General features: G+C 34.6%; 1 protein-coding gene across 1 annotated transcript in view; it reads right to left on the reverse strand.

The window, feature by feature from the left end:
- LOC138335957 (metabotropic glutamate receptor 8-like) overlaps nt 1-25,959 on the reverse strand; it is a 105,474-nt gene that overhangs the window by 26,016 nt on the left and 53,499 nt on the right. The window contains exon 2 of the mRNA XM_069285174.1: nt 9,197-9,413. Coding sequence (XP_069141275.1) covers nt 9,197-9,413 — 217 coding nt within the window. The remainder of the gene's footprint in view (nt 1-9,196; nt 9,414-25,959) is intronic.

The following is a 25,959-nucleotide window of genomic DNA, read 5'->3' on the forward strand; positions in this document are numbered from 1 at the left end:
TTGTTTAATACAATCGTTAAAAATAAAAAAGAAGCATATCATAAACATTACCTAATGCTATGATAATAGTAAGTATAGGGCGTTTTACAAATATTACAAAACATTATATTTAATTGTCTTTGTAAAACGGATTAGGTTATACTATCTATCATATGACATACAATATATCTGTTACAATTTCAATAGCAAAATGCATTGAATTAAACTGCCATGTGATGGTTGATAATGTATTATCGTATGTTTTAAAAGAGCTGTGTCTAAAATTAACTTCTCGACGCGGACAATTTCTTCGAACTGAAGCGCAAGTCAAGAAATGCAAATGTTGAAAGTTTTTAATCCAACAATTTTATTCTTGGACTCAAAGACGAGTTTTATAATCTAAATAACGGCAAAGATTAGATAACGGCGACCGTCCTGAAAATGATCACAGCAGCTAGTGGGACTTTTAACATTATCAACCATCAACTTATCTTTAAACGTCATGTATTGTTTAATGTGATTAAGCAATCATTTTACGTGATCGGGTCAGACGTCAATATAATGATCAAGTCCTTCCGAATTGTTCGTAATTTCAGTTACATAATTATGCAAGTGTATAACGATCTGGTAGAGGACAGACAGACGGAAGCCACCAATGGAAAGTACCATTATCTCAGTAATGAGATTCTACGTCTGTAGTATATAAATGATAGACATGAAAGTGACAGCTGGAATGAGAAATTGCCTGTTTTTCGTATTCGCCTATGATTAAACAAATAAGCAAGGGATTTGACATTTCAGACGATCATTGCTTCATTGAAGCATTGATGACTTAGATTGTCTTGTCCTCGGCTGACCATTGTCTTGTGCTCCAGGGTTTCTGTGAGTCGTACGTTGAGAGTCATGAGATTACAATGTGTCACAGAATGTCGTTTGACCCAAGATTGGCATATTTCTTGGAATATCTTCTTTCCATCTGAAGGCTAGTATGTCTCATAACATGCATTATATGTTTTATGTTCCTTTCATTGTCCATAGTCCTTATTATTCCATTGACCATTAGTTTCCCGTGTGCCGTAACATTTTCATACGTCAAAAGGTTCCTAATTTCCCAAATTTCGTGTACATTTAGATTGCCATATGTCACAATTCCCTGTAAGCTTAGATTATCATAAAATTGAACTTGAGTCTTGTATAATCATTTTTCTATAAATTTTCAATTTGCTATTTGACTTCCTGTGCATATGGCCAGTGTCCCACGATCGCTATTTTTCTTATGTATTATCTATTTCAATATAATTTTCTAGGAATCATAACCATTGGTTTTAAGTTTTTTGTTGAAAATGTGCCGCCATTTTGTCTACTGTTGTTAGAGGATTTCTATGTGTTCCAAATTGTCATTGTGAAATTATTAAGTATTCCAAAATAAAAACAAAATATCTTAATCCTTTGTTTTGTTTTCTCTGATTTTTGTAAATTAGTATTTTACTTCTATGAAATTGAGCTACCATTCCTTTATAATACTCTTTTGAAATGTATATTTTGGTACTGAATTGTGTCTGGAAACAAAAAAAAACAAATGTAGAATACGAAATCTAACGACTTTAACTGACCACTTTATATACCGCAGTGCGTCTCTGAAACAGAATTCTACAGACTGATTGTTTCTATAAATGCTACACTTATTTTTTCTAGATGTTCTTTCATACCTTTTTGAACTTCCGACAAAAAATCTACGATATTGTCAGGCATTATTACCATAAGTCATCCGATACCCGAAAAGACACACCGTGGCCCACCAGCCGTTACCGCACTAAGCCCCTCTTGTGACGTGACATTTAACAAACTACATAAATGCTAAAACGGCCCCAGGTTTTAACTGACATTTATAGTTGTTCATACGATTCTTTTGACAGCAAATATGGCAGGATTATCACATTAAATGGATCTATAAATTGGTCCTGCCATTTGAAAAAGGTCTTACCGGTCGTTCAACATATTTCATTAGCACTAAAATGCGTGGAGCATGTGGTACGTGTATATGCTGGTGCCTTCATTACATAACACGCCAGGCCAGCTCTGCATCCAATGAGTCTAGAGAGATTAAACCGTCTGTACGTATTGTAGAGGATTATATTGATTGGTTAATTGGTTTTACGTTAAAATCAAATTTCCCCATGCATCTATTATGTTATATTTTGATCTCATCTAGAATCTGACGTTGGCAATATGATTAACACGAGAAAAAATAACCATATAGCTTTTACTGATAGGCAAACCAGCCTTAATGATCGACTCAAAATTTCAGTGTATAGCCTTATAGAAGTATTTGGTGTAATTAGGAAACAACAAATAAGTCCATAATATTACGATGTTGCATGATGTTTAATAGGATATTTAATCCCTTTTATGGCTGCCTGTATTATAACTACGTTAATCAGATACCAGTCTCGGTAATGACATTGTGTCGTTCAATTTATCCGTGTACAATTTAGCTACGACAAGTAGATACGAACTCATACATGTACCAGCAAATTATCTAACGCAACAACTTGTTATCTAACATGTGGTTGATTTGTCGGTTGATTCAGCATTACGTTAGATTAAACGTCTTTCAAGGACGGCCTTTCCGGTATGCAGTGTCTTGCGTGTCTGTGTTTTCTAAATTGCTTCCTTTTGCATTTCTTCTAGCTGTTATTGATAGTTGCACATAAATTAAATTACGAAAAGGAAACTATGTTTTGTGAGGCATATTCCTAGCGTTTATTTCCAACATAGGAACTATTTATGTGGAGCAAAATGCTTCCTATAATTAAAAAATATATATTCTTAACACAGCGTAAATGGGTCATTATAGGATGTTGTCATTTTATCAACTTCTGTACAAATACAAATGTATTACGGTTTATAGCTGAGGCTTAAAATAGTTTCTCCTAAGAGGAATATATTTAAATTCATTATTAATTAATTTAAAACATGGACGATATATTTTATATCGAGAATATTATTTGGTTTTAAACGCTATGATAGATAATTACAAAAACGTTTTGCATAAAATAGTGGAATGGCTAATTTTTCTGTTGTCAGTATAATTAGTGTATGACCGGTGTCTTCAACGGTGTGCTTCAGTGAGATGGAACTAAAAAGGAGACATAATACGTATGTACCACAGCCTCTCGAACACAGGCATTCACACACCGCAACATTAGAGGTCGTCCTTAAAATGATCCTGGCTGTTGTTAAGAAGTTAAAACCTGATAATCTACACAACTGTAAACCAAAGAAAATGTTGTGGAATTTCACGGAATGGATTAAAGAACATCATCTTAGAGCTTTAATTAATACGATTCAATGGAGCAATACGACAAATATCAGGGTAGAACTTGATACCAGTAGTTTATCTTATATGGGGTTGGTTATGGATTTGCAATTTCATATTTGATACTAATCAGCTGCGATCACTATTTACGCATTGCTAATGTCGAACAAAAATAGTCTCGAACGATTATCTTTTCTTATCATCCGGGCAGAAATTTAAGTTCCCTGAAATCAGCCTAAATGAAGCGATATTTAAATTCCCTCGAGTCAAAGCAATGAGTAATACTATCAGTAACCGTTAACACACTCAGAAATATTTTTTGTTTGATTAATTAACGTCCTATTAACAGCTATGGTTATGTAAGGACGGCCTCCCATGTATGCGGTGTGTTGCATTTATGTTGTGCGAGGGGTGTATTTTGGGAAACTACGGTATATTCATGTTGTGTCTTCTTGTATAGTGTAATATGTTTACTATCTTCACCATATAACATTGTTCAATACACGTTCAAATAACTACTTTCTTGAACTGGTTATTTGGTACGAAACAGCATCGACATATTGTTTAAGGAAAGAACATAAAATAATTGTTACGATCGCATGTTGAGCATTAATTGTATATTTATATTGTATATTTAGTAATTATTGCAGACAAATATGACTCCTCAGTGATTCGCACAACTGGTTCATGTTTCTTTCAAGAGGAATGTCTTTGATCATTACTGTAACATTCATACTATTTAAAGGTATACATTATTTACGATAATTACACAAAGTGCAAATCAGGTAATAATTAGCTATATAGGTTTCTTTGATCACCAGAATGACAACTTTCATTCAACGTGTCAAACATAAATGACGTTCGAGAACACTGAACATCACAGTCCTAGTTGAATCGTAGCGCTTTGTATTGTTGTAGAGATTAAATCATGATCCTAGTCGTTAGAAAGGTAGGCCTAGTGAGCTCGCTCTCCCACTCTCGTTATCGCTAAATTCTAATATATTGTTTAGGGCAGGCGTAAATCGATACCACCGTAAGTAAAGTATTGTTATCTGAGGACAATGCCTTGTCCTGATTGCTGACATTTTCTGTAGAAAGTTTTCCGCTTATTACCAATACGCAAATACATGTATATTTATATCCATCATATATCAGAATGAAAACGTTATTTCGTTTATTTAGGACCACCAATAAAAGATAAATATTTTCATGTAGTAATACATCGCTTTTTTTTCTTAACACAGAAGGTTGTTTCAATACATACATGTATGCCAAAAATCCTACCGTATTGCTGGTTATTTTCTAAGGCCAAATTTTTCTAGGTGTAGACTAAAACTAGAAACTCAAATTATAGCGAATCAAAATTTCTTGATTTGGCTTTAAATGTTATAAAATTAAATTGAATTGTTGCTTAATATTTTACGGATCACCGTTGCGCGAACACCACCATCACCAACGAAAGTGCGGAAATGACAAACATTAACCATGATCGTAAAGAAAAAAAGTCAAAATTACACGGTATGATAGGAAGATATTAATTCTACAAAAACAAAACTATTACACACTCTTTATGAGAAAGCTCTGTATATCAACCAATGCTCACTGGATCTTTATCATACATCGACAGACGTGTCACTCGTCGATTTACCACTGTAGAGGGCGCTGATTACATCTCCAGAAGACATAGCCTCGTTGACGACATTTTCAGTTTGTACAGCCACAATAATGACGTCAACGATCATGACTTCAACAATACAAGGGTAAAATGGTCACGATTGGGCTATATACGTACTGTCTAGAGCTTAGCAACTAATATTTTGACAAAGCAAAGGAAACATTATTTGATTGTTCCTGAAATAACTATATGGTGCGAACTATCATTCCACTTTGGTTTTATCAGTATCCCGAAATGGTCATGGACTTGTTTTCTTATAATCCTTTTACTAGTTTATTTGATTTTCAAACTTGGTCTCAGCCGTGACAGTGTTACACTTATGTGTGTTTAAGACATGCTGGTATATAGTTTTGTATTGTGTAATTGTATTGTAGGAAAATAATACACTCTTCTTTATCACCTTCCCACAATGATTGCACGTCAATTCCTACTTAAAAGACATTTAAAGTGTTTTCTGAGATTTCAAAATGCCAAATAACTGAAAAAGGGTGTCTGGCATTTCATTCCGAAACTTCACGAATCTCAGTGAGTTTACGTTCCTAGTTTACAACGTATAAATGTAACAGGGCGAGAGTAGTGTACCGCCAGCCGAGCTCGAACCCGCGACCCCGGACTTACTGGTCCACAGCTCTACCAACTGAGCTAAAAGGAGATTCACCTTAGCGGGAAGCTAGAAGGCGGCCGTATCACTATTTACAATTAAAACCTGCTACACTACTCCCCCCTCTTCAAACGTGTTCGCCCCTGAACACAGAATAACCCAGGTTCTGTCTCAAACGAAGCCTCTCAATCTCGTATAGCATTCGCTTGGAGTGGTCTACGGTACCAAATGTAATAGGACGAGAGTAGTGTGCCGCCAGTCGGGCTTGAATCCGTGACCCCGGACTTACTGGTCCGCCGCTCAACCGACTGAGCTAAAGGGAAATCCCCACTAGCGGGAAGCTAGAAGGCGACCGTATCATATATATATATACAATTAAAACCTGCTTCATTAACAAACCGGTTATATTTTTATCGTTATTACTTACGACTAATACAGTCAAATATAGCATTATGTCACTATAATTACTGAAACAGGATACAGTCCAGTCAAACAAAGGTACATGTATGTCACTCTCCTTTCAACTTGCCGCCCAATGTTCGATTTTTGGCACATATGTGAAAAGGTCGAGGGTCCCTGCCCGGTCATTAGGGTTTTCTCTAGAAACCCCAATGTAATGCCTTTCACGCCTCTTACTCACGGGTCATCGACAGTGGTGTAAGTTATATACATGTTACTTGTTTCGCAATCGAAGTTATAAAAAATACAGTCTAGTTAGAACGCTTTTCATGTAGTTATTTATTTATGGCTCGATATATTACACATGACAGTCGCCACACAACGGTAATTATTCACCGGTAGGAGTGGATCATTAAAGTAAATCATAATTCTTATTTGATGTCTTGATATCTTATTTTTAAACGTCTCTGATAATGGTTCGATAGAACTTTCTGATATATAGTTCCCAGCACTTTGTATTGAACTGTAAAATCAAAGAAAAAAATAACAGATTTACGTAAAGGCAGTAAAAAGCTATCAGCAGACGTTATTAGTGACTATCAAATTATGCAATGAACATCAAATTCTATCTTAATCTTTATTGGTTATTATCTTGAGCAATTAAAATTCTGTGATGGATGTGGCTGTGTTGGGTTTATCTATACAATTGTCAGTTGGTGGTATCACGGGCACTTTTCTCATTACGTCAGCTGACAAGTTACATTGGAAACAGTATACATCTTCAATGGAAACACAAGATAAACTATTTAAGGTTACACGCCATTAATATGGAAACAGCTGCTCAGATTGATTTACTGCAGGTAATTATTATCTCATCTGTCGTGTATCGAACGACTGTACTGGATTATTGTTTCTCCACTGTACAGCTACCATACACGCGCTGACTGAGTTGTATGCTATTATTTCGTAAATTCAATTATATGTCCCTTTTAAAGGTTGTAAATCATTACCTCTTGGAATAGAATTATCAATTTTGTATCGTTGTCACACAATGGCATCTGCTACTGTATAGCGACCACAATTTTAAGATGGTTTGTTTTTGCTATGCTCGTTTTATAGCTGAAATCCGCAATTTTTAGACAATAGTGAAATCTTTAGAAATCTATTGACATACATAAAAATAATAGCATAGTATAATTCACAAATTACAATATCCGGGAGAATATGTAGTTAACTACGACTTCAGGGAGCAGTTTTGTCACCTTACTTATTGTGACGTACGCAATAACAATGTACTATTATCAATTCTTATTTGTTTTTATGTACGTCTGCAGAGGTTTATTATATTCCCTTATTATCGCTACATTTGCGCTAGCATGGGGTTTTTATCTACCTTTCTTTGCGGCTTTTCAGGATCTCCCGACTACATGGAGAATATTTTCATTTACATCGCATATATGTTCTACGAAAGTGGAACATCAGTATTATTACTTTGTCGAGTTGTTCCTTATGTATACTATTAGTTCGGGTCGCATATGTCTTCGGCGAATTATATGAAATATAAAATGTAAATAAGCATGCGTGTATGCCGTTTCCAATATTCCATTCTATAATACAAACGTAGCACTGCTTATAAACAGTGATGCCTTCTCACGAATTAAATTAAAACAAACCAACTGTTAATTTTCATAACGCGGGTCGTCTTATGTTAATATGTTTACCGCCGTCGTCCTAATTATCACGCGTTGGTTGCCTATCACCACGCCAGGCATCAAAACAGCGAAATTAATCTTCGTTGTTAACATAGATTACACAGAAAACCTTTTTAGCAACCTCATCTTTGGCCATTGATATAGATTTACGAATTATAGTTTTGAAACGTAGTTGAACTTTACGCCTACTAAGAAGACATTATAGCATTAAAAATTAAAAGCTACCTCTGTGTCTTTATGATCTTGTTTAGGTATCAATTTGGATATCCGTGATATGCACTTTGTAAAATATAATGAACCTTTGTCGATGGATTGAGATAAGAGTTATGGACACAGATCTGGTTTACTTAACGTTTCTGTCAATTCGGTCAGACAAAACATGCCGATGTCGTGAAAAACGTGTGAGCACGTGAAAGTATTAACATCTGTTTCCCAACACTTTCTTGAGTAACAGCAATCGATATTTTTGTTGTATATTTTTATTATTTTCAATCATGTTAGCTACAGTAAATTTATGCAGCTAATTTCCCTGAGGAATCTGGGGTCACTGACAAAATTCAGTATAAGTCACGAACATTTCAAAGGCGTGGAACTCCCTCGAGCATAAAACTCACGAGAAAAGATACGTTTACATACGAATACTGGTTTTACACGCAAACATACAATCAAGTTTATCACCATTTGTTTTCGCCGATTGAATAGAATGTAAATTACAAATATGTCAACTGCACGTGTCGATAACACATGCGACTGCTTTCTGATTTCATCACTATGCAGCATGCATGCAATCGTCAGTTTCGCTTAGGGAAGCACTGCAAAAACATTGCAGTTTCTACTTTTTATTTCGGTTTGCAATAGGTTTCATTGTTGCATATGTCCGACCGTTTTTACATCAAGTCAAAATAGGAGTGCAACTGACCGATTGTAGCATTCGCAATGCAAAATGCACTTGTAGTTTGCGGTTTGTTTTACAGGGAACATCAGTTTTATTCTGATGCAACGATAGATAAAACATATCTGTAATATAACATATCAGTCCTTGACTAGAGATACTATTAAAATACCTAAGATAAAATCGTGGTTTAAGATGCTCCACCGCCGACAGAGCATAAACGAAACTCATCATTTGAACAATAATTGATATTTCATTGTATATTTATAAATATCTAATTAACACAACAACAAACATATAAAACGATTTAGTTTACTTTTGGTGTCTGCGCTTTCATGACTTTATTCCATATAGGATATGGTCCCATTGATTGTTTTCGGGACGTAATTAATTATTTTTAGCATTTTGAATTTGAAGTAAAATTAGAAGCTCAAATTTTCAATGATAGTAATAGTGAAAAGTTAGTAACTTTTGTAATTGAAGAAAATTACAAATTAGCTTTCTCCTATTTTTGATAAAGAAAAAAATACCATTTGTCAGCGATGTAGAATATTTAACAAATGTATAAATTAACAGAGGAAAACAACAAATCTATAAAAAATGAATAATTAACCCCTACCGTGGTGCTTAGAAATCTCGGCAAATGCGCCGATGCCCTTTGCGCCGTAATTGCCCTCGTCAGCGAGAGTGCTGACATAAGTCCAGCCAAACGACTTAGCGATGTCCACCATTGCTTGAGCTTGAAACGAGTCAGGTGGCACAACCCTCGAAAAGTACTCGAATCTTGATTTGTCACTTAGATCAACACTCGTTGACGCGTAGCTGATTTGTGGAATCTGAAATAAACAAAGGTTAAATACACTATTGATATGGCAAACATAATTTTAACGATATATATGAATACGTGAAAAACCAGAAATTTATGAGGTTAAAGCAATACTTCATTAAGATGCAATGTAATATTCGTTAATGCTTGCACCGTTAAATAAATTGTCCATAAATCCAATATCATTAATACAATATGTTAATTAGACAAAATAATATTAGTAGGATATAAAAATATATTATATTCATCTAAGCTTTTTGTAATCAAAAAAATATTCATATTATTCCAACGTTAATTTTTCCTTTGACCTAAGCTTAGACTCTTTTGTATTCTGTTTTGCCTTCGCGATCTAGTTTTTACACTAGAAATTTGTGGGTTGACTAGCATTCCACTAACGTATGAAGCCTTCTGGTGGTAAAGTTGAAGGTTTTCGGAAAGTGAATCGATAGTTTGTCTGATATAAAATTCAAGTTAAGATTGTAAAAACATCGTTGTATTCCTTTAAATATTGACTTGAGAGAATCTCGAAAGAATCCGTAATTTCAGAAGAGCATTTTTAGAGATTCAACTACGAGGAAGCCACATCACCGTACAATGACTGTCGATAAATTACTCTCTTTTTTCTCCATTTCAATTTTGAAGATAATACTGTTTAGGAATTCAATCGTGATATAATTTTCCAAATGAACGCCATCAGCGAATTTGAAAATTTTAATCAACATTTGCATTGTTATTGTTCATCAAACTGGCGATGTAGTTGATCAATTGAAAATACGGTTAAGTAACGTCATCGCATTCGATCACGAAACTTAACATTTTCTTCTGATACATTAATATTGGTTTTTCTGGGTATCGAAATTACGAAATTCACAATAGTTTGCATGTAATTTGATAAAATAAATTAACGTATCTTAACAATATTTAAGCTAACGATGGATGTACGTAGTATTGGATAGAACATTCCATGAACTAAGATAATATATTGCGATTGCAACAAGGAGTATATTTTTTAAAATGAAAAAAAAATCTTCAAATAAAGACCATCAAGTTGACTAAGAAGATGGACATGGGAGTTGCCCACAGCATGTTAATCAATCTAATGAATCAAGTAATTGACACATTGACTCTGATTTGGGGACAAAGAGAAAAGTTAATGATGTGATGAAAGCCGATATTTCATTGTATTACTTGTATCACCCCATGACTAATTACTGCGCTGCACAATTTGGTTTAAAACAAAGTGATGACAAAAGCAATTAAATTATCCGAAGAATTTAATAAAAAAAATTCATATCAACTCTGGCTTTCTGATTGGCCGATTCATTTTTTTCATACTACTATTAAAATATCCTAGAATGGCGCAAAAATTATACGTCATCGTAACGTCACAATATAAACATTGACGTTGCGCATTGATTTGGAAAAAAATAATCCTTCAAAAGTCAATGGAATCGTACGTGTAAACGTATTGCGTCGATGTCACAATTTCTTTTTTATTTCAATGGACTGTGAAATAAATTTTGTTTGCAAACTTTTGTGAGAACTCAAACATGATTTCTTTCAAACTCCGAAGAAATTAAAAAATAGTGATAGATTTTACCAATGCTTAAATGAAAAAAACGGACTGAACGACAAATTCAGCAATGAGTGGTACATGTAATAACATATAATAAACATTCCTTAAATTTGGCTGGATATTCATTGTCTTTGTGACGTTGATTGTGTTTTACGTGTATTAATCAGATACAAATATTAATATGTTAAATATCTTCTTGGTGTCATCATTTTAAAGACAGATCCATATAGGTAACGGAAGTCTCGCTCAATAGACAAACAGGGACGTACGAAGGTTTTAGTCATTTAACAAATATGCTTCGCAGCAACCAAACCTTCCGCAACAATTAACGTTAATACGAGAAACATGGATACCGAAGAGAATTGGTAACTAAGTTAAGTGACAGGCAATTTTCTCCCGATGATTGTTATACATATAACTAGTTAATTGTAGAAGAATCGAATTCTGTACAAAGACCGTTCCCTGATGACCATATATTGACTCCATATACCGTGACTTTTCTGATCTACACGGAGCTTTTTTGTTCAATGTATTGGCACTACCTCAACTGTCTGATATTCTTCTAATAATTTACCCATTCAAACATTACGTTAAGTTTATCGTTTTTAGATATTCACCAGAGGCATGACTGAGTATCAGCTAAGTTCAGAGTACAGTTGACGATTATTTGCGGATTTGTCTGGAAAGTTTTTTTTATATAACACGTGAAGTATTTGTTTAAATCCCTTGCTTTAGTCATTTTCAGTATAATGTTTAAAACGAAACCCGTCAAACCAGTTGAGCCACTCCTGTCAACAAACTAAACGTTTAACAGCAGTTGAAACTACCATCCATTTATATTTCATTTGTCTCAAAATAAAAAAAAAATCCAAAACTTTCTCCCATTAGAGCAAAAACTCAGCTAAAAGACGATGACATGGGATATTGAGAGGACATTAGAAAAGAAATTCAGAAAAAAAAATTGAAATAAAGCACATAAAAACAGTCACCTTGGGGCAGCAGGTACTCAATTTACGTCTTGTACAATAAAATAGAAATAAACAAAAACATATTTCAAATTCTATATGCCAGCTAGAATACGTAATAAAAGGACTATTAAGAAGCATATGAAATTCGGCTTCTCTCTAGAGGAGGTTCGCTTTGATGATTTGACCATAAAGGGAAAAAACTTAATTTATGTAACAAAACAATAGTGTAATAGTTTTTTCGGCGATTAAACTTCACTATATGCGCGTCAAACGTATTTCCACAAATGAATACTGTTAGAATTTGTGCTTTAATTACAACGTTTTGACATAGTGACAAATTAAGGGAAACATTCCATCGAAGCATATGCGGAACGTCAAAAACAAAGACTATAACACTCTGCTAAATCTGTAATGGTAGCAGTGATGTTCATAAGTACCTTCCATGCTATTTTCCTGACATTTAATCATTTTTGGCCAGTCATGGCACATTGTAAGGTACGTTATTGGTTTATTATGCCATCAGAAACTATGTCTCATCTTACAAGGCGTTCTTTTCTTTAAATAACATACATGTTGTGTCAAGTTTTAATGATCAATAATTTGATGAGATTACATGTTCCAAAACACACTGTCCTATGACAAACTCTATATGGCTTCAGATGGCCGGGCAGGATTCTTAAGTCTAAAAGTGGATTCACCGACTTTCTGCTTTTTGTTCAAAAAAGAAAATTTCCCTTACGTAGGCAGAAATATCTTCAAAGCCAAGTGCCAGCGCACTTAACAAACCGACAGGAATTCAATCTAAGAGGTTGTACATAGACGTGGGTAGAAAGTTATGGTTTACCATTCACTTTCTCCTTTTGTGTGTTTGCTGACATCCCTGTAACGGTAATCAATGGTTAGCGAAGTTAATTAGGAATTCAATGGCTGGGGTTAAAACTAATTGTTTTTACTCCTGACGCCATGGAATTTGATGTCTACGTGAACGACCTTAGCCAGAGTACGAACACGTCAAAAGTGTTAGAGTATTATATTTTTGGATATCGGTCCTTCTTGATATATTTTATTGATTGTTTATTTTACTTAACCATGTTAGTTAAAGATATAAGCACGAAAACTGTTTTTTTTTATAATTTTATGTGACCCTGCTTAACTGGCTTATGTTTCAACAATAAATATATTACATAATTTTAATAGTTTCATTTTTAAGTAATAACGGGGAACATAAAATACAATGTTGGGATTCAATGGCAGTATCAAAACAACACCATTACAGTGGTATCAAAAGCAATTATATGTAACAAAAACGTATAAATCTACGGAAATGCATTATCATCATCACACTAAACGACGCGGAACATTTAACTGTTGTATCGCATGTTTCGCATCATTTATTACATAAAGCATTACAGAGATAATAATAGTACTTTGATCTAGAGATATGAAATATTTAGGATCATCAGTTAACGCTACAACCATTCTTTTATCATCGTTTCTTTTACTCACTTTACTAACTAGATGACGCACTGTAATAGCAGTAGTTTTTTTTAATTCAATTCCGTCTCCCTTTCCACTAAAAGTTTTCTATTTAGTTCATGAAATTATAACGTATGTTGTGTATTTATCAAAATTATAAAACCATTATTTTAAAATGCATATATATTGTCAAATCATAGTGTTAAAAAAAGGACAGGGGCTTTTTAAGCAAGCTGTTGAAAGAAAATGCAAAATAATAAATATAGAAACCCGAAAAATGTCGCGTTACGTATACGCTTTTAAATAAGCTTGTATTAGATGCGATAGCATCCGTGACAGTCGAAAGTCAGACGACTGATCCAATATGCTGTTGGACCACAGCGTTGCTGATTTGTGAATGACAAATATACGGGGGACATTGGGACATGAATTCATTGAATCCTCGCACGCCTTTAATTACGTTATCCGGAAAAATGAAACCAGCAATTTCGTCCGTGCTAAATATTAGACAGGCTATTCTTTGACGAATCAATGGCACATCCGACCGGAGGTGACTACAAATTGTACTCGTATGAGGAATGTCGATTCGTTTGATTTGCAATTATCACGACAAACAAATATGATGGTTTCCTGCTTAGAATGGTACATGTTTTTGGAACACGCCCTCAACTTGCACTCGTTGATACTCACTTAGCTATAATGTGTGTACAGTATAGCAGAATGGAATTTGAGGTGGGGATCTTTCAAAAAACACCCTCTAAGATATTTTCAATTATGTTGTAACAGAACATTTTGAAATCAATTTGATGGTCTTTTGTAAAAGGAAGATCAAGTTAAAAGGATATTAGGATAGTAGGACAGACGAAGGTCGTTTCATACATTACGAGTGCAATGCATCATAAGCAAAGAGTATCCCTTTGCCTTCTCGCATTTTCCCATTTGTTTTTTTAACATTTGAGTTCACTGTAATTGGTATCGGATGTGTAAGGTGTACTATCATACCGCACGAGGAAAATGGGGATACTTCATGTGGTAGGATTATAACAAGTATGGCTATCGTAATCGTGTTACATTGGTCTTCTATTTATGATTGTAGGGTGCTTAGTAGAATAGAATACATCGCATCATCGACATTAAAAGCGTTTTATTGTGAATTCAATATTAATTTTCAATAGAACAAGAATTCCACTAAAGTGGATGTTTCGCCTGCACAGCATCACAAAAATTAGCTACTTTCAGTTGAAAATATTGTTAATTTAATAACCAGGTTGAAATCGGACAATAAATACTAAGATCTAAGATCTAAGATCTCATTCATATAAAAATTCATATAAACATACCAAATTTAGTTGAAATCGGACAATAGATACTAAAGTTATCGAGCGGAAACCATGAATTTATCTGTTTTGACGATTTTAAAGTTCCGTAACTCCTGCAAATATTGACCAATTTTGACCATTATCAAAGTCATTCAACATCTCATTGATATAAAGCTTAATTCAAAATTTGATTGAAATCGGACTATAAATACTTAAGTAAACCATTACCACAATAATATCGCTTTGACAGGGGCATTTTTGTATCTTCATTTTCGTTTTATAACAAGTATGAACAAATACAAATGCATTTTTATTTACATTTTATGTTCATAAAAACATTCTATCCATTGTCCAATGCAATTGAAATAAGTTCGTACACATCATATAACTTGCCAAAATGCTAATGTGGTAATGGAAACGTTACAGAGAATTATAGATTGTGTGAGCCATTTGCGAGGCACTTTAAGCCTTCCAATTCAGTGTATAGACCTGATATCCCAACATTAGACATTTTCCCTAAATGCTTGCTGCACCGACCACAATGCGATTTCCTTATCACCAACCTGCGTCCTCCGCTTTCAGAGATTGCTGTGGTACCGGATACATATGCAAGGTTTTGTTAGCTTTATAAGTCGCGGGGGATCGCCACGGTAAGAAGAAATGACATTGAGCGTGGTTTGATAGTCTCTTAATCCACAGATATTGCTTCGTCTCAGACCAGACTTCCGTATTGGATGGATGATTGGTTGGTTGGGTGAGGAGACTTAACGTCCAATTAACAGTTAGGGTCACTCAATGATGGCAACCCATGTATGAAATGTGTTGCGTGTGTCACTGTCTGTATGTTTTGGGAGGTTGGGATATATTTTTGTGTCTCCTTGACATATTGGAAACTGTTGTCTACTCAGAGTTCTATCTCACCGAAACATACCATCAACGATATATGGATATAATGAATTAATTAATAGTTTGAGAGAAGTGGCAATTGCTAACGTGATAGCTCTACACTTGAAGACGCTGAACATGTTAAAATTTAGCCGTCCCATAATGCATATTTATGGTATATCATCCCATGTATCATTTCCAGTTTCAGCCGCTGACATCACCGATACTCTGCTCTCTAGTCTCACTGGCAAGTCCAAGAAAAGATATACGATTGTTCAGACTTTTTAAAGGACCTTAGAGTCTTTGTTTGTTTATTTGCTTCCCATGTATTTGTGCCTTAGTCTTTGTGCCTCATGCAAAATCAAATCAAATTGTATTGACCGTTACGAAATGCTAAGCATAGAAAACAGTTTATTCCTAACTGCCTCGTGTAAAATTAAATAAATTATGATGATTTTGAAAATGCCCGGAATTTTGATGCCCTACGGATATTTTGCTGAAAAATTGGTTCACAAAAAGGGCATATCAAAATTATCTATGAATGAGAGAATATTACAAAAATAACTATTGTTCTTAAAAGATCAAGTAAGCTTGATAAGATGATTCCTAATACGTTAAACGTATACGCAAAGATTATTATATTGTTGATTTAAATGATTAATAAAGGAAATTAAACTAAGTGGTTTCAAATTGTAACAGTATTCATTTTGTTTAGTATTGTACATTTTTAGTAAGTGTTGCTTTCTTTTTGTTTGAGACGATGCTGCACAGGTTCCATATTTTACCGTTAACCTAACAACGCGTTCAGTAAAATGTCTGAGAAACCCTAGCGGTGTGTGTGATGTACTATCGTTGGAAATGTCTGAAGCTACAATACTGATAACAGCGGTTATATGTTTTATTTCATCCCGTTTCCTTATCAACAATTTAGTCAATTAAAGCATTCATACAAAGTGACAGAAGCAATGTTGATCCAAATCGTCATAATTGATTATTGAAACAATGCCTATATGGAAACCCAATGGGAAAACAGAGCTACAATTTTATTGCATTTGCGAGATTAAAGCATTTTAATACAATTATATTCAAACGCGTCTCCCGATTCTGTATAAAAATAATGTTTTTGTATATGCGATTCGTAATGAAAGTACAGATATACACCTGATTTGATATAAAACATGCATTGTTGGTATGGAATTTGAACCATTTCAAAACTCATTAGATGATGTTTCAGAATATAGAACGATCCATGCGATGTATATGACTAATTGGATGGTAATAATAATTGCTTTAGCAATTTACAAAAAAAATAAAATCTTCTAAGATAAAATGTAAGTATGTCATTGCTTTAGCAACTTGCAATAAAAAGTAAACCCTTCTAGGATAAAATATGATTAATTGTTTTAGTAACTTATAATGTTCTAGTGTGAAACATGTTTCATTGGTTTAGTAATTTACGATGAAAAAAAAACTCTTCTAGGATCCAATAAGTTTCATTGCTTTAGCAACTTACAATAAAACAATCTTCTAGGATCAAAAATAAATGTATCCTCGCTTGACACAATGGTTAGTAACTGCACTATCGGACCTCAAACAGCAAGCACATTTACCAAGGCATAAAATGCTACTTCCTAACGCATGACTCAAAACATGTAAAAATAGTCAAACCCAAGATCACCTTCGCACTCTACAATTGCAGCAATACATGCCGACGAAATAATTTGGCTTTGTTTACGTGCAAGAAGGTCTGAGGTCGACTCGCAAACCAGAGGTGTAAGACTATTGGTAGCATGTTGGGACATCTTAACCACTCGACCACAGCAATGGCACGTTGAGGTTCTAGCTGTGTTTTGTTGGGAAAAAACCTTGCACGTATCAATTGAAATATGTTTCTGACAGTCAATACATTTAACAGTAGTAAAGATAAATGTTTCTAAGCGCTATACGCACTTGGGACCTGAATCAAAATCCATCTTCTTACTTCAATGCTTGAATAGAAGCTCTACTTGGGAATATGGTCAAAGAACTGTTTATTGAATCGTTTGAATAGAAACGGTAAATACTCGTCTGTATTTATGTGTCCACACGATTTGCTGAAAGAAAACGTAGTTGTAATAAATTATTGCTGTCGGCTTAAATCTATGTGCTGCTTCCTGTGGAACGATTGACTGATATCGATTCCGTCTAAGGACGCCTCTCTTTGCTTCAAGCATTCCAATTTTCGGACGAAATGAGTCCTGATAAAGAAACCCTATATGGCAAAGTCTTTACAAAATGACGGAGTAAAAACGGCCTTCCGCGGTAGAAAGACAACATAAGTATAGAGCCTGGTAACCGAACACCTAATTTACACAACTTTGGTCATGATTTGTAAACAAAATACAAGTCTTCCAGCATAGAGTTTGTAGTTCAGCCGTCGGTCATTATTTGGTGAGGTCTGAGACAGCACTTACCCATTACGATGTGAAGTTTGCATAGTCGACATGTCAACAACGGGGGAGTTTGACCAATGTTAAATAGGAAATGGTCAAGACTTTTTACACGGCGTAGGATCATCATTTCCAAACAGACGTCATGGGTCAGAACTGTAGACACTGCTTTATACAACGCACAGAGTGTCAAAGGCGGTATAATCAAATACGGACAAATGTTAGCGCATTACCTTCTTGCAATTTGATAAAGGCAACGCTAACTAGATTTGTCGACCCCATGGTCTTGGCTTCGTAATAAAGTTCAATAGAGAGCTGGTGGTATTGTCAGCCATCCAGCTGAGCAGCGGCATACCTGGAGAAAGCGGTGAAAGAAAATCACAACAGAGCGAACGGATACAGTCCTAATGACAACCAATAAACCAGTAATCAGCTGGTCGTATGGTATTAAAACGATATCCTGGCGAAACAGGTTTATCCTTCGGCCAGGCTTAGTCATAGAAAATATAGATAATACTGCGATTACTTCCTACAAAATCTTTATGAAATGCATGTAGGTATGTATAAATTAAAAATAGTAGGATTTATAGAACCAAAAGGAAAATTAAAACATTACATTTTTGCTTCAGTCATTTGCCCTGTCATATGAACATTTTTTTATAACGTGATAGACAGGCTTGCAGACTTTAAATTGACGAGAAAGATGAAATATTTCAAATATACTCCAATAATCACAGATTAATGATGAATCTCAAAACATCCCTCAATACTGATAAAAGGACGTTGGAGAAAACTATTGAATAATAATCAAAGGATAGAATACACATTTCAATTTATGTTACTCCCCTTTGAAAATGCGTAAAAGTCAATACTCTTTATATAAATATAAACTCAAAACAGGGCCCTGTTTCATGAACATTCCTCGAATTCAAGGAATTCCTTATCTTAAAATTCTCCATAGGAAAACATTTTAGATTTTAAGGAAAGCTTTTTAACTTAAGATTTTTTCCTTAACTATTGTAATGCTTTTCCACGGGGAAATTTAAATTAAGGAATTCCTTAACGTTAAGGAATGTTCATTAAACTGGATCCATACATTGTATACAACTCAACATACTTTCAGCCACTTTATTTTATTTTTGCGTTATTTTTGACATATTTGCGAATACATAAATTCGTGAGCAAGGGGTGTTACGAACATTTAGTTCATTCATATACAATTATTCGCATGGTATTTGCTCTCTAGTGGGAATAAATCGGTTAGAAGTAATATAAGACTCTTTCACAAAAAAAAGGTCACAAAATGTAGTTAAACCCGAGGCTTTTGCAATATTTTGTGATCCCGAGGGTAGAATATATGAAAGAGTATTTTTCTTTCATACCTTGACGTTTTATTGCAATTTTACAACTATAATATCCCGCCATTTTGAAATAAATTCGAAGAAATCCATGACTGGAAGTCAATTTTCCATTCAAGAAAAATTACGTGATACTTTCAACACAAATTCCGTTGTTTGCATCTTTTATAGTAAAACACGTCATATTTATGAAAAAAAAGTTAAAATTTTGCCGAGGAAAGAGAGATTTTGTTGACGTCGTGACGTCACGAGGCTTTATTGCATGGGTAGCCATACAATACAGCCTCAGGCGACATGAGTGTATTGCCCTGGACCAGCCAGTATTGCACGTGTAGGTATGAAAGAAAATAATAACGTTCATCGGATTCGCAAAAAAAAAAAAATTATGCAGCAAACGAAGCGATGTGATAGACAGTCTAATGTTAACCACATATGACATTTACACCGATTGACATATTGTTGCTGTACTAATGAAGCTTCGTATTGAAACACCAACCCAGGCCGTAATTTCCTGTGACCTTCTACAACCCGAGGAATCGGTGTATCTCATCAATCATTCATTGAAATTTCACAATTAGAACGAACAGCTGGAATCGAGAGGAACAGATCTGCTAAAATAGGTAAATATTAACGGACATGGTCTGTTTTTATAATACATATAAACTGATAAAAGCAATAAAAAGTTTTTTAAAAATGTATTCTACTTTATATTTATCATCAGTGTTCATTCCAAAGTAATTGTCAATCTTTATCGATTTTACAACGGAATATATCCTATTTTTATTTTGCATGTCATGAAATTTATTTCCAATGAAGGAAGTTTGTGTCATTTTCGTATATGTTTAAAGAGTTTATAAGATAATGCTGCTTATTTAACAGTAATGATGATGGACTGAAATATGGATTGAATTATTTAATACTATCTGTCGTGAAACATGATTTCTTTCCCTTTGTATATTTATCGAAAATAAAATCACCAAAAATCTGGTAAGCGTTGCTTCGGATACAACGAGATGTATTTCCAAGACAATTTTCCCCACTTCAGTGTCAGAAAGACAAACGACTTAAACCTCTCTGTCATTGATTAACAAGGCACGTACCTACATCTGATGATGGAGTCACGTGACAAATGATTGAGTTTATGAGCCGTGACCTGAGTTCGCGGAAATTCTCCATCAGATTTCCGTGAGATAACAGGTCTGTGAGGCAGGTGACCTTTCTCTAATATCCCGATAATCGTTACTGAATGCCAGTACAAGACATATGGCTGATTTAGATATTAATGACTTGGAATGACACGTTTGTGTAATGCAACTGTTTATATCTATTTGGAATTAGAAATTAGGAACAATCGATATTTGGTAATAAAAATATATTACATCCAGGAATGTATAGGGCAGAACTGTTTACGTAATTATTAATGATTTGACGACAATACAATCAAGCTAGTATTCTCTTTCTATTGTCCTAGTCTGCAAATAGTTTAAAGCTCACCGCTAAAAATGAGAGGCATAAGTCGAAATATTCATTAATTCTCATTTCCATTTACACCAAACAGCTAGCTGTACAAATAAATCATTGAATTTAATTTCTATAAGCTATGGATTTGATTTGCAGCATGTATCATCAATCCAAGCAGATTGACATTATATTTATAAAGTTTTTGGTTGTCAATGGACGCCTGTCATTTCTGTTTTACACCACATTTACTTTTACATTAAGTTATGGAGAGAAGGTGTTCACTATGTGGATGAATGGATTGACCAAGGTGCGAACTTTGTATACCTTGTATATGTTCTTACTGCATACTTCTAAACTCTTACAAAGGAAAAGTGTGGCCAATAAATGTCTTGCTACCACAGTTGACTCCACAATAACCCCCTTTCATGGCCAATCAGGATTACTTGACCATGAAAGAGACTGAATCCCCCATTCATGGCCAATCTTAATCATAGCATGACCATGAAAGGGACAGAACATGTGTGCAGTCGACCATGGTACCAAATGCTGTAAGAGAGGAGAGATAATCATTACCCACCTTGTTCTAATGATTAAATTAATCAATAGACCAACTAACCAATGCTGACAAGATTTTTAAAAGTGCAATGCAATTAGAAAATCACATTTATTTAAATGTACATCGAAAAAGCTTCATTAATCACTTATTACTCGAAAGTCATGCAATAATCTTGATATGCATAGCAAATACAGGTATCCTCAGTACTCTTTTATAACTTATTGTACAGTTTGTGAACTGTCCACTAATTACATAACTGCGCATGCTTTTTATACTTTGTGTGCGTTCATGCATAGCATGTTCAGGTATGCATAGCATGTTCAGGTAAGCATATCAGTTTCAATAATGTTATCAGACGAAGAGAATCTGTTTCAGTCAACATTTTCAAATCAGGTGGATTCTGACACTGTTTTAAATGATGTTCTTGATTTAGAAGAAGCTTCGCTGACACAAAAGGAAAACACAATGCTTAATTTCAATGTAAAATCAAGATTTTTTCTTCGATATTAGTAATGAAGATGAAATGCTGAAAGTTACGCAAGAAGTTGAAAAAGCTATTAAAGGAATCAGATTTGGACAACTTGATGAAAGAGGGACTTTCAAAGAAAACAGAAGATAAATCAAGATGGGCCCTAAACGTCTTAGCAACTTGGCAAACAGAAAGAGACCTCGTGACATTATAGATGCACTTTACTTACGACCAAAGAAAGAGCCGCAAGAAGTATGGTACTGCAATTCTCCAGTAGGTGTTCATCAATTGCAACAAACAGTTTCTATATTATGTGAAAAGGCTGGATTTAAGGGACATTGTATATATCCCTCCCTACGGGCCACTGCAGCTTCACACATGTATAATGATGGATTTGAAGAACAATTAGTTAAAGAAAAAACGGGACATCGTTCTAATAATATCAGGTCATACAAACGCACATATGAGAATGATAGCCGTGAGTGACATATTACATGGACACCAAACTATACCATTAGCTTCCAGCTGTCACAAAGTTCCAAGACTTACAGAACCCGAAAAAAAATCAGTGATGTTGTATGTAAAACAAACAGCAGAGAACTTAATATTACAACCCAGGATATGTGTCTAACATTGAACTTCTGAAGGGATTCTGTGTATAAGTATATGGATTATACTGAGGATATGATATATACAAACATGGGTTGTTCCTTCATAGTAAATTGTTGAATTCATTTTTGTGCTGGGTATTTTGATTCCATCCACTGCTTTGTCTCTAGTCACTAAATGTCCATTATATGACCAAAACTATCCAGTAAGTTGTTACTTATTGGACAGTTCAATTCACTTAATGAACAGTTAGTTATTACCACAGTACGTTTATTCAGATATTGGACTTATTACACAAAGGATGATATCACAAATATATTTTAAGGTAAGGCTTATTGACGTTCGGAATATCAACAGCCAATGCCATATCACTCTGTCCGCTACATTTCCTTCCTACTTGACTGAAAATATTAGCACCCACCTAAATCCCAATAATAGCGGTAAAAGAGTCCTGTGTGTCTTTGAAAACAAAGGTTGGAAAGTGGCGGGATTGGATTTGGTCGAATATCGATGAACAGGTAGCTCAATCGGTAGAGCACCCGGCTAGTGTTCGGAGGTCCCGGGTTCTAATACCGATTTGACCGCTATATTTTCTCAAGTCGTTTTAAACTATTATAAACGGTGCATAGTGATAGGCTGTGTATGGTGGAAGACTATTACAGATATTTATATTGTGTCCTTCTATTCTTATTATTTTACTATATCATTATAGCTCACCGTCAAAGGCAAACGGCGAACCCGAATCGGCGAATTTATAAAACAATATGGCAACCTGGTTCACTGATATTAACAAAAGCAGGAGAAATGTATGCCTATTGAAACTAATAAATGAACTTTACAGTATGGTTCTTTTAATGATACAATGAACCAGTGAAACCATTTATGTGTGGCGTTTTGATGTGCAGTACGATGTGTACCTCGTCAACTTCACCAGACAAATGACCAGGCGGCACACAAAGGTGTACAAGTGTACGACTTGGCTTGAAGTGACAGAAGAGAAGATCGATGGTCAATGTCGATTTCGGCACTGCTGAGTACACAACACTGTATAATCAGATGAAGGTCACAGGGTACACACCGTATTACTCATCGAAAAGTCGCATAAAATTTTCACTGATTGTACATGGGTTACAATATTATACCATTAAAGATACTCCACCACTGACAAATGACATGTTTATGTTTTCTCTATCAAAAAAGGAGCAGACGATTAAGTATTTTTAATCAGTTACAAAAGTTACTTACATTACACCATTACCACCATTTAAAAGTTTGAGCTTCTCATAAGATAAAAATATTAAAAATAATTAATTAACCAAAAGCAAAATAAATTATCTTATATAATTTTTTTGTGTAAGACATATATATATATATAGTCGTTTAAATCACAATTATTGTTCAAATGATGAGTATCGTTTATGCTCTGTCGGCGATGGAGCACCTTCAAGCAATACCATTAGATAAAACATATTTTTCAAACCTGAAGTAATTTTTCAAGAAATAGGCATTTGTTTCCCCTCACTAAAACATTACTGTAGCTTATTTTGAAACAATGTAATATCTAATCAATAGGGACCACTTTGTTTTATAGACAACAATGTATCTACCCTAGTATAATCACAGCTCGAGAGTCTACCAAAATTGATGGAGGTGTGGTTTTGTCACTTATGCGTGTTAATCCCCAATACAGGTGAATGAGTATACTAGTCAATGATTTTTTCTCATGTACATCTACCATTACGATTAATTTATCGTTTTCATCACATATTCCCAGAAACCCTACAGACTGATATATGTTCACGTAAAATTATATATCAAACACCTAACCTTCAAGCGAAATCGAAAAAGGAAAACAAATTAAAGGCTTTTATGTGCGTAGCACGACGTGCTTCCAAATCATTATAAAATTTCGTTTTAGAAATTCCTTTTAGCTGCGGGCAATTTATAGAATGCCATTCATTGAACTTTGTTATTGATAACTGGATGTTTGTATGGTTTTTCGTAAGGCGAGATTAAAATGGGAAATCAACATGTTTAATATCAAAAGAAATATTAAAACTCTTAAAATAAGACGCTTTGGAAAATTACTAGTTGAAGTAATTTATATTATAACATCTTAATATTACTTAAAGGTTCGTTATTTTCTATATTTAGGCATTAGATTTGTAAATATGATGGTTATTCTCACAGTTGAAACATTGATGTGCTGATGTCAAAATCATAAATGTGTTTAACTTTATTCATAATTTTCGTCATTGCTAGAGCGTAATAAACAGAAAGTCTCAACGTTAACAGTACTCGGATATTGAAAGTGTAACATTCTTTTGTTGTACATAATGATACGACCTTCTAGCTTCGCGTTAGGGGGAATTTCCCTTTAGGTCAGTCGGTAGAGCGGTGGACCAGTAAGTCCGGGGTCGTTGGTTCGAGCCTAACTAGCAGCACACTTCTCTCGAGTGTTACATAACTATTTATATCATGGATTCAATGTGAAAACACGACAGAATTTGCTTAATGTGTCTTTATCTAAAAGTCATCAATGTGATTACAAGAATTTGTTTGTTTATTAGTTAGGGACTTTTCAGGGTTTAAAGTGGAAGAAAGTGTGATATCGATAGGCACAACAGCGGTAGCTAACAACACCCCGTGACGTATGTCCGGGGCACCGCTCTGGGCGGAGGAATTTTGCTATATCTTCAGATATCATCCATTTTCAACGGAAACAAACCAGACGAGCCGATGTGAAGTTGATTCCAAATTCAGAATGGATACATGTGATGATCAAGAATGTTATATACTGTTTGCACCACCTTTCCGAAAGCACATTTAAAAACTGCTCATCATATCACTAAGACCACCAAAAACCCAAAAACTACACGAAACGGCAGTTTTGTTCCGTTGACATCATAACATAATAATCATTATGCCAGCTATAACCAATTTGACACGTTCAGTTCTCATTGTCATCACATAAACTTGTAAGAAGACTTCATACGGGTTAGGACTATCACTTAATCAATCAGGATACTGGAACACCCTCATGCAGTTTATTCAGCTCTGGACTTAGGCGATGCTTTTAAAATGTTGAATGCAATATATCATGCGGCTAATTTCTGTTGAAGGACTCGCATAAGCATATGTTTCTATACAAATTGCTCTCAGACATCTTTTTTTACTTTTTGTCATATTATTGAATTACGTTTCTTCACTATTTATCAGCACGAATCATCTTCCATACTGACATCAAATGTAAAATGTGCATGCTTTGGTGAAAAGGCATAAACGAGAAATGGAGCGTGTTGGTTTTCAATGCAGAGTATTGCTTTAATGCTGCAGACTGATCAATAACTAGCTATCTTTGAGATTTTATCTTACATTGAGGGTCTGTTTGGAACTGACTGAATTCATTGCTTACAATTGTGTGATACATAGAAAACGCTCTTAGACTGT

The sequence above is a fragment of the Argopecten irradians genome, chromosome 12 (assembly GCF_041381155.1).
Source record: "Argopecten irradians isolate NY chromosome 12, Ai_NY, whole genome shotgun sequence".
NCBI lineage: Eukaryota > Metazoa > Mollusca > Bivalvia > Pectinida > Pectinidae > Argopecten > Argopecten irradians.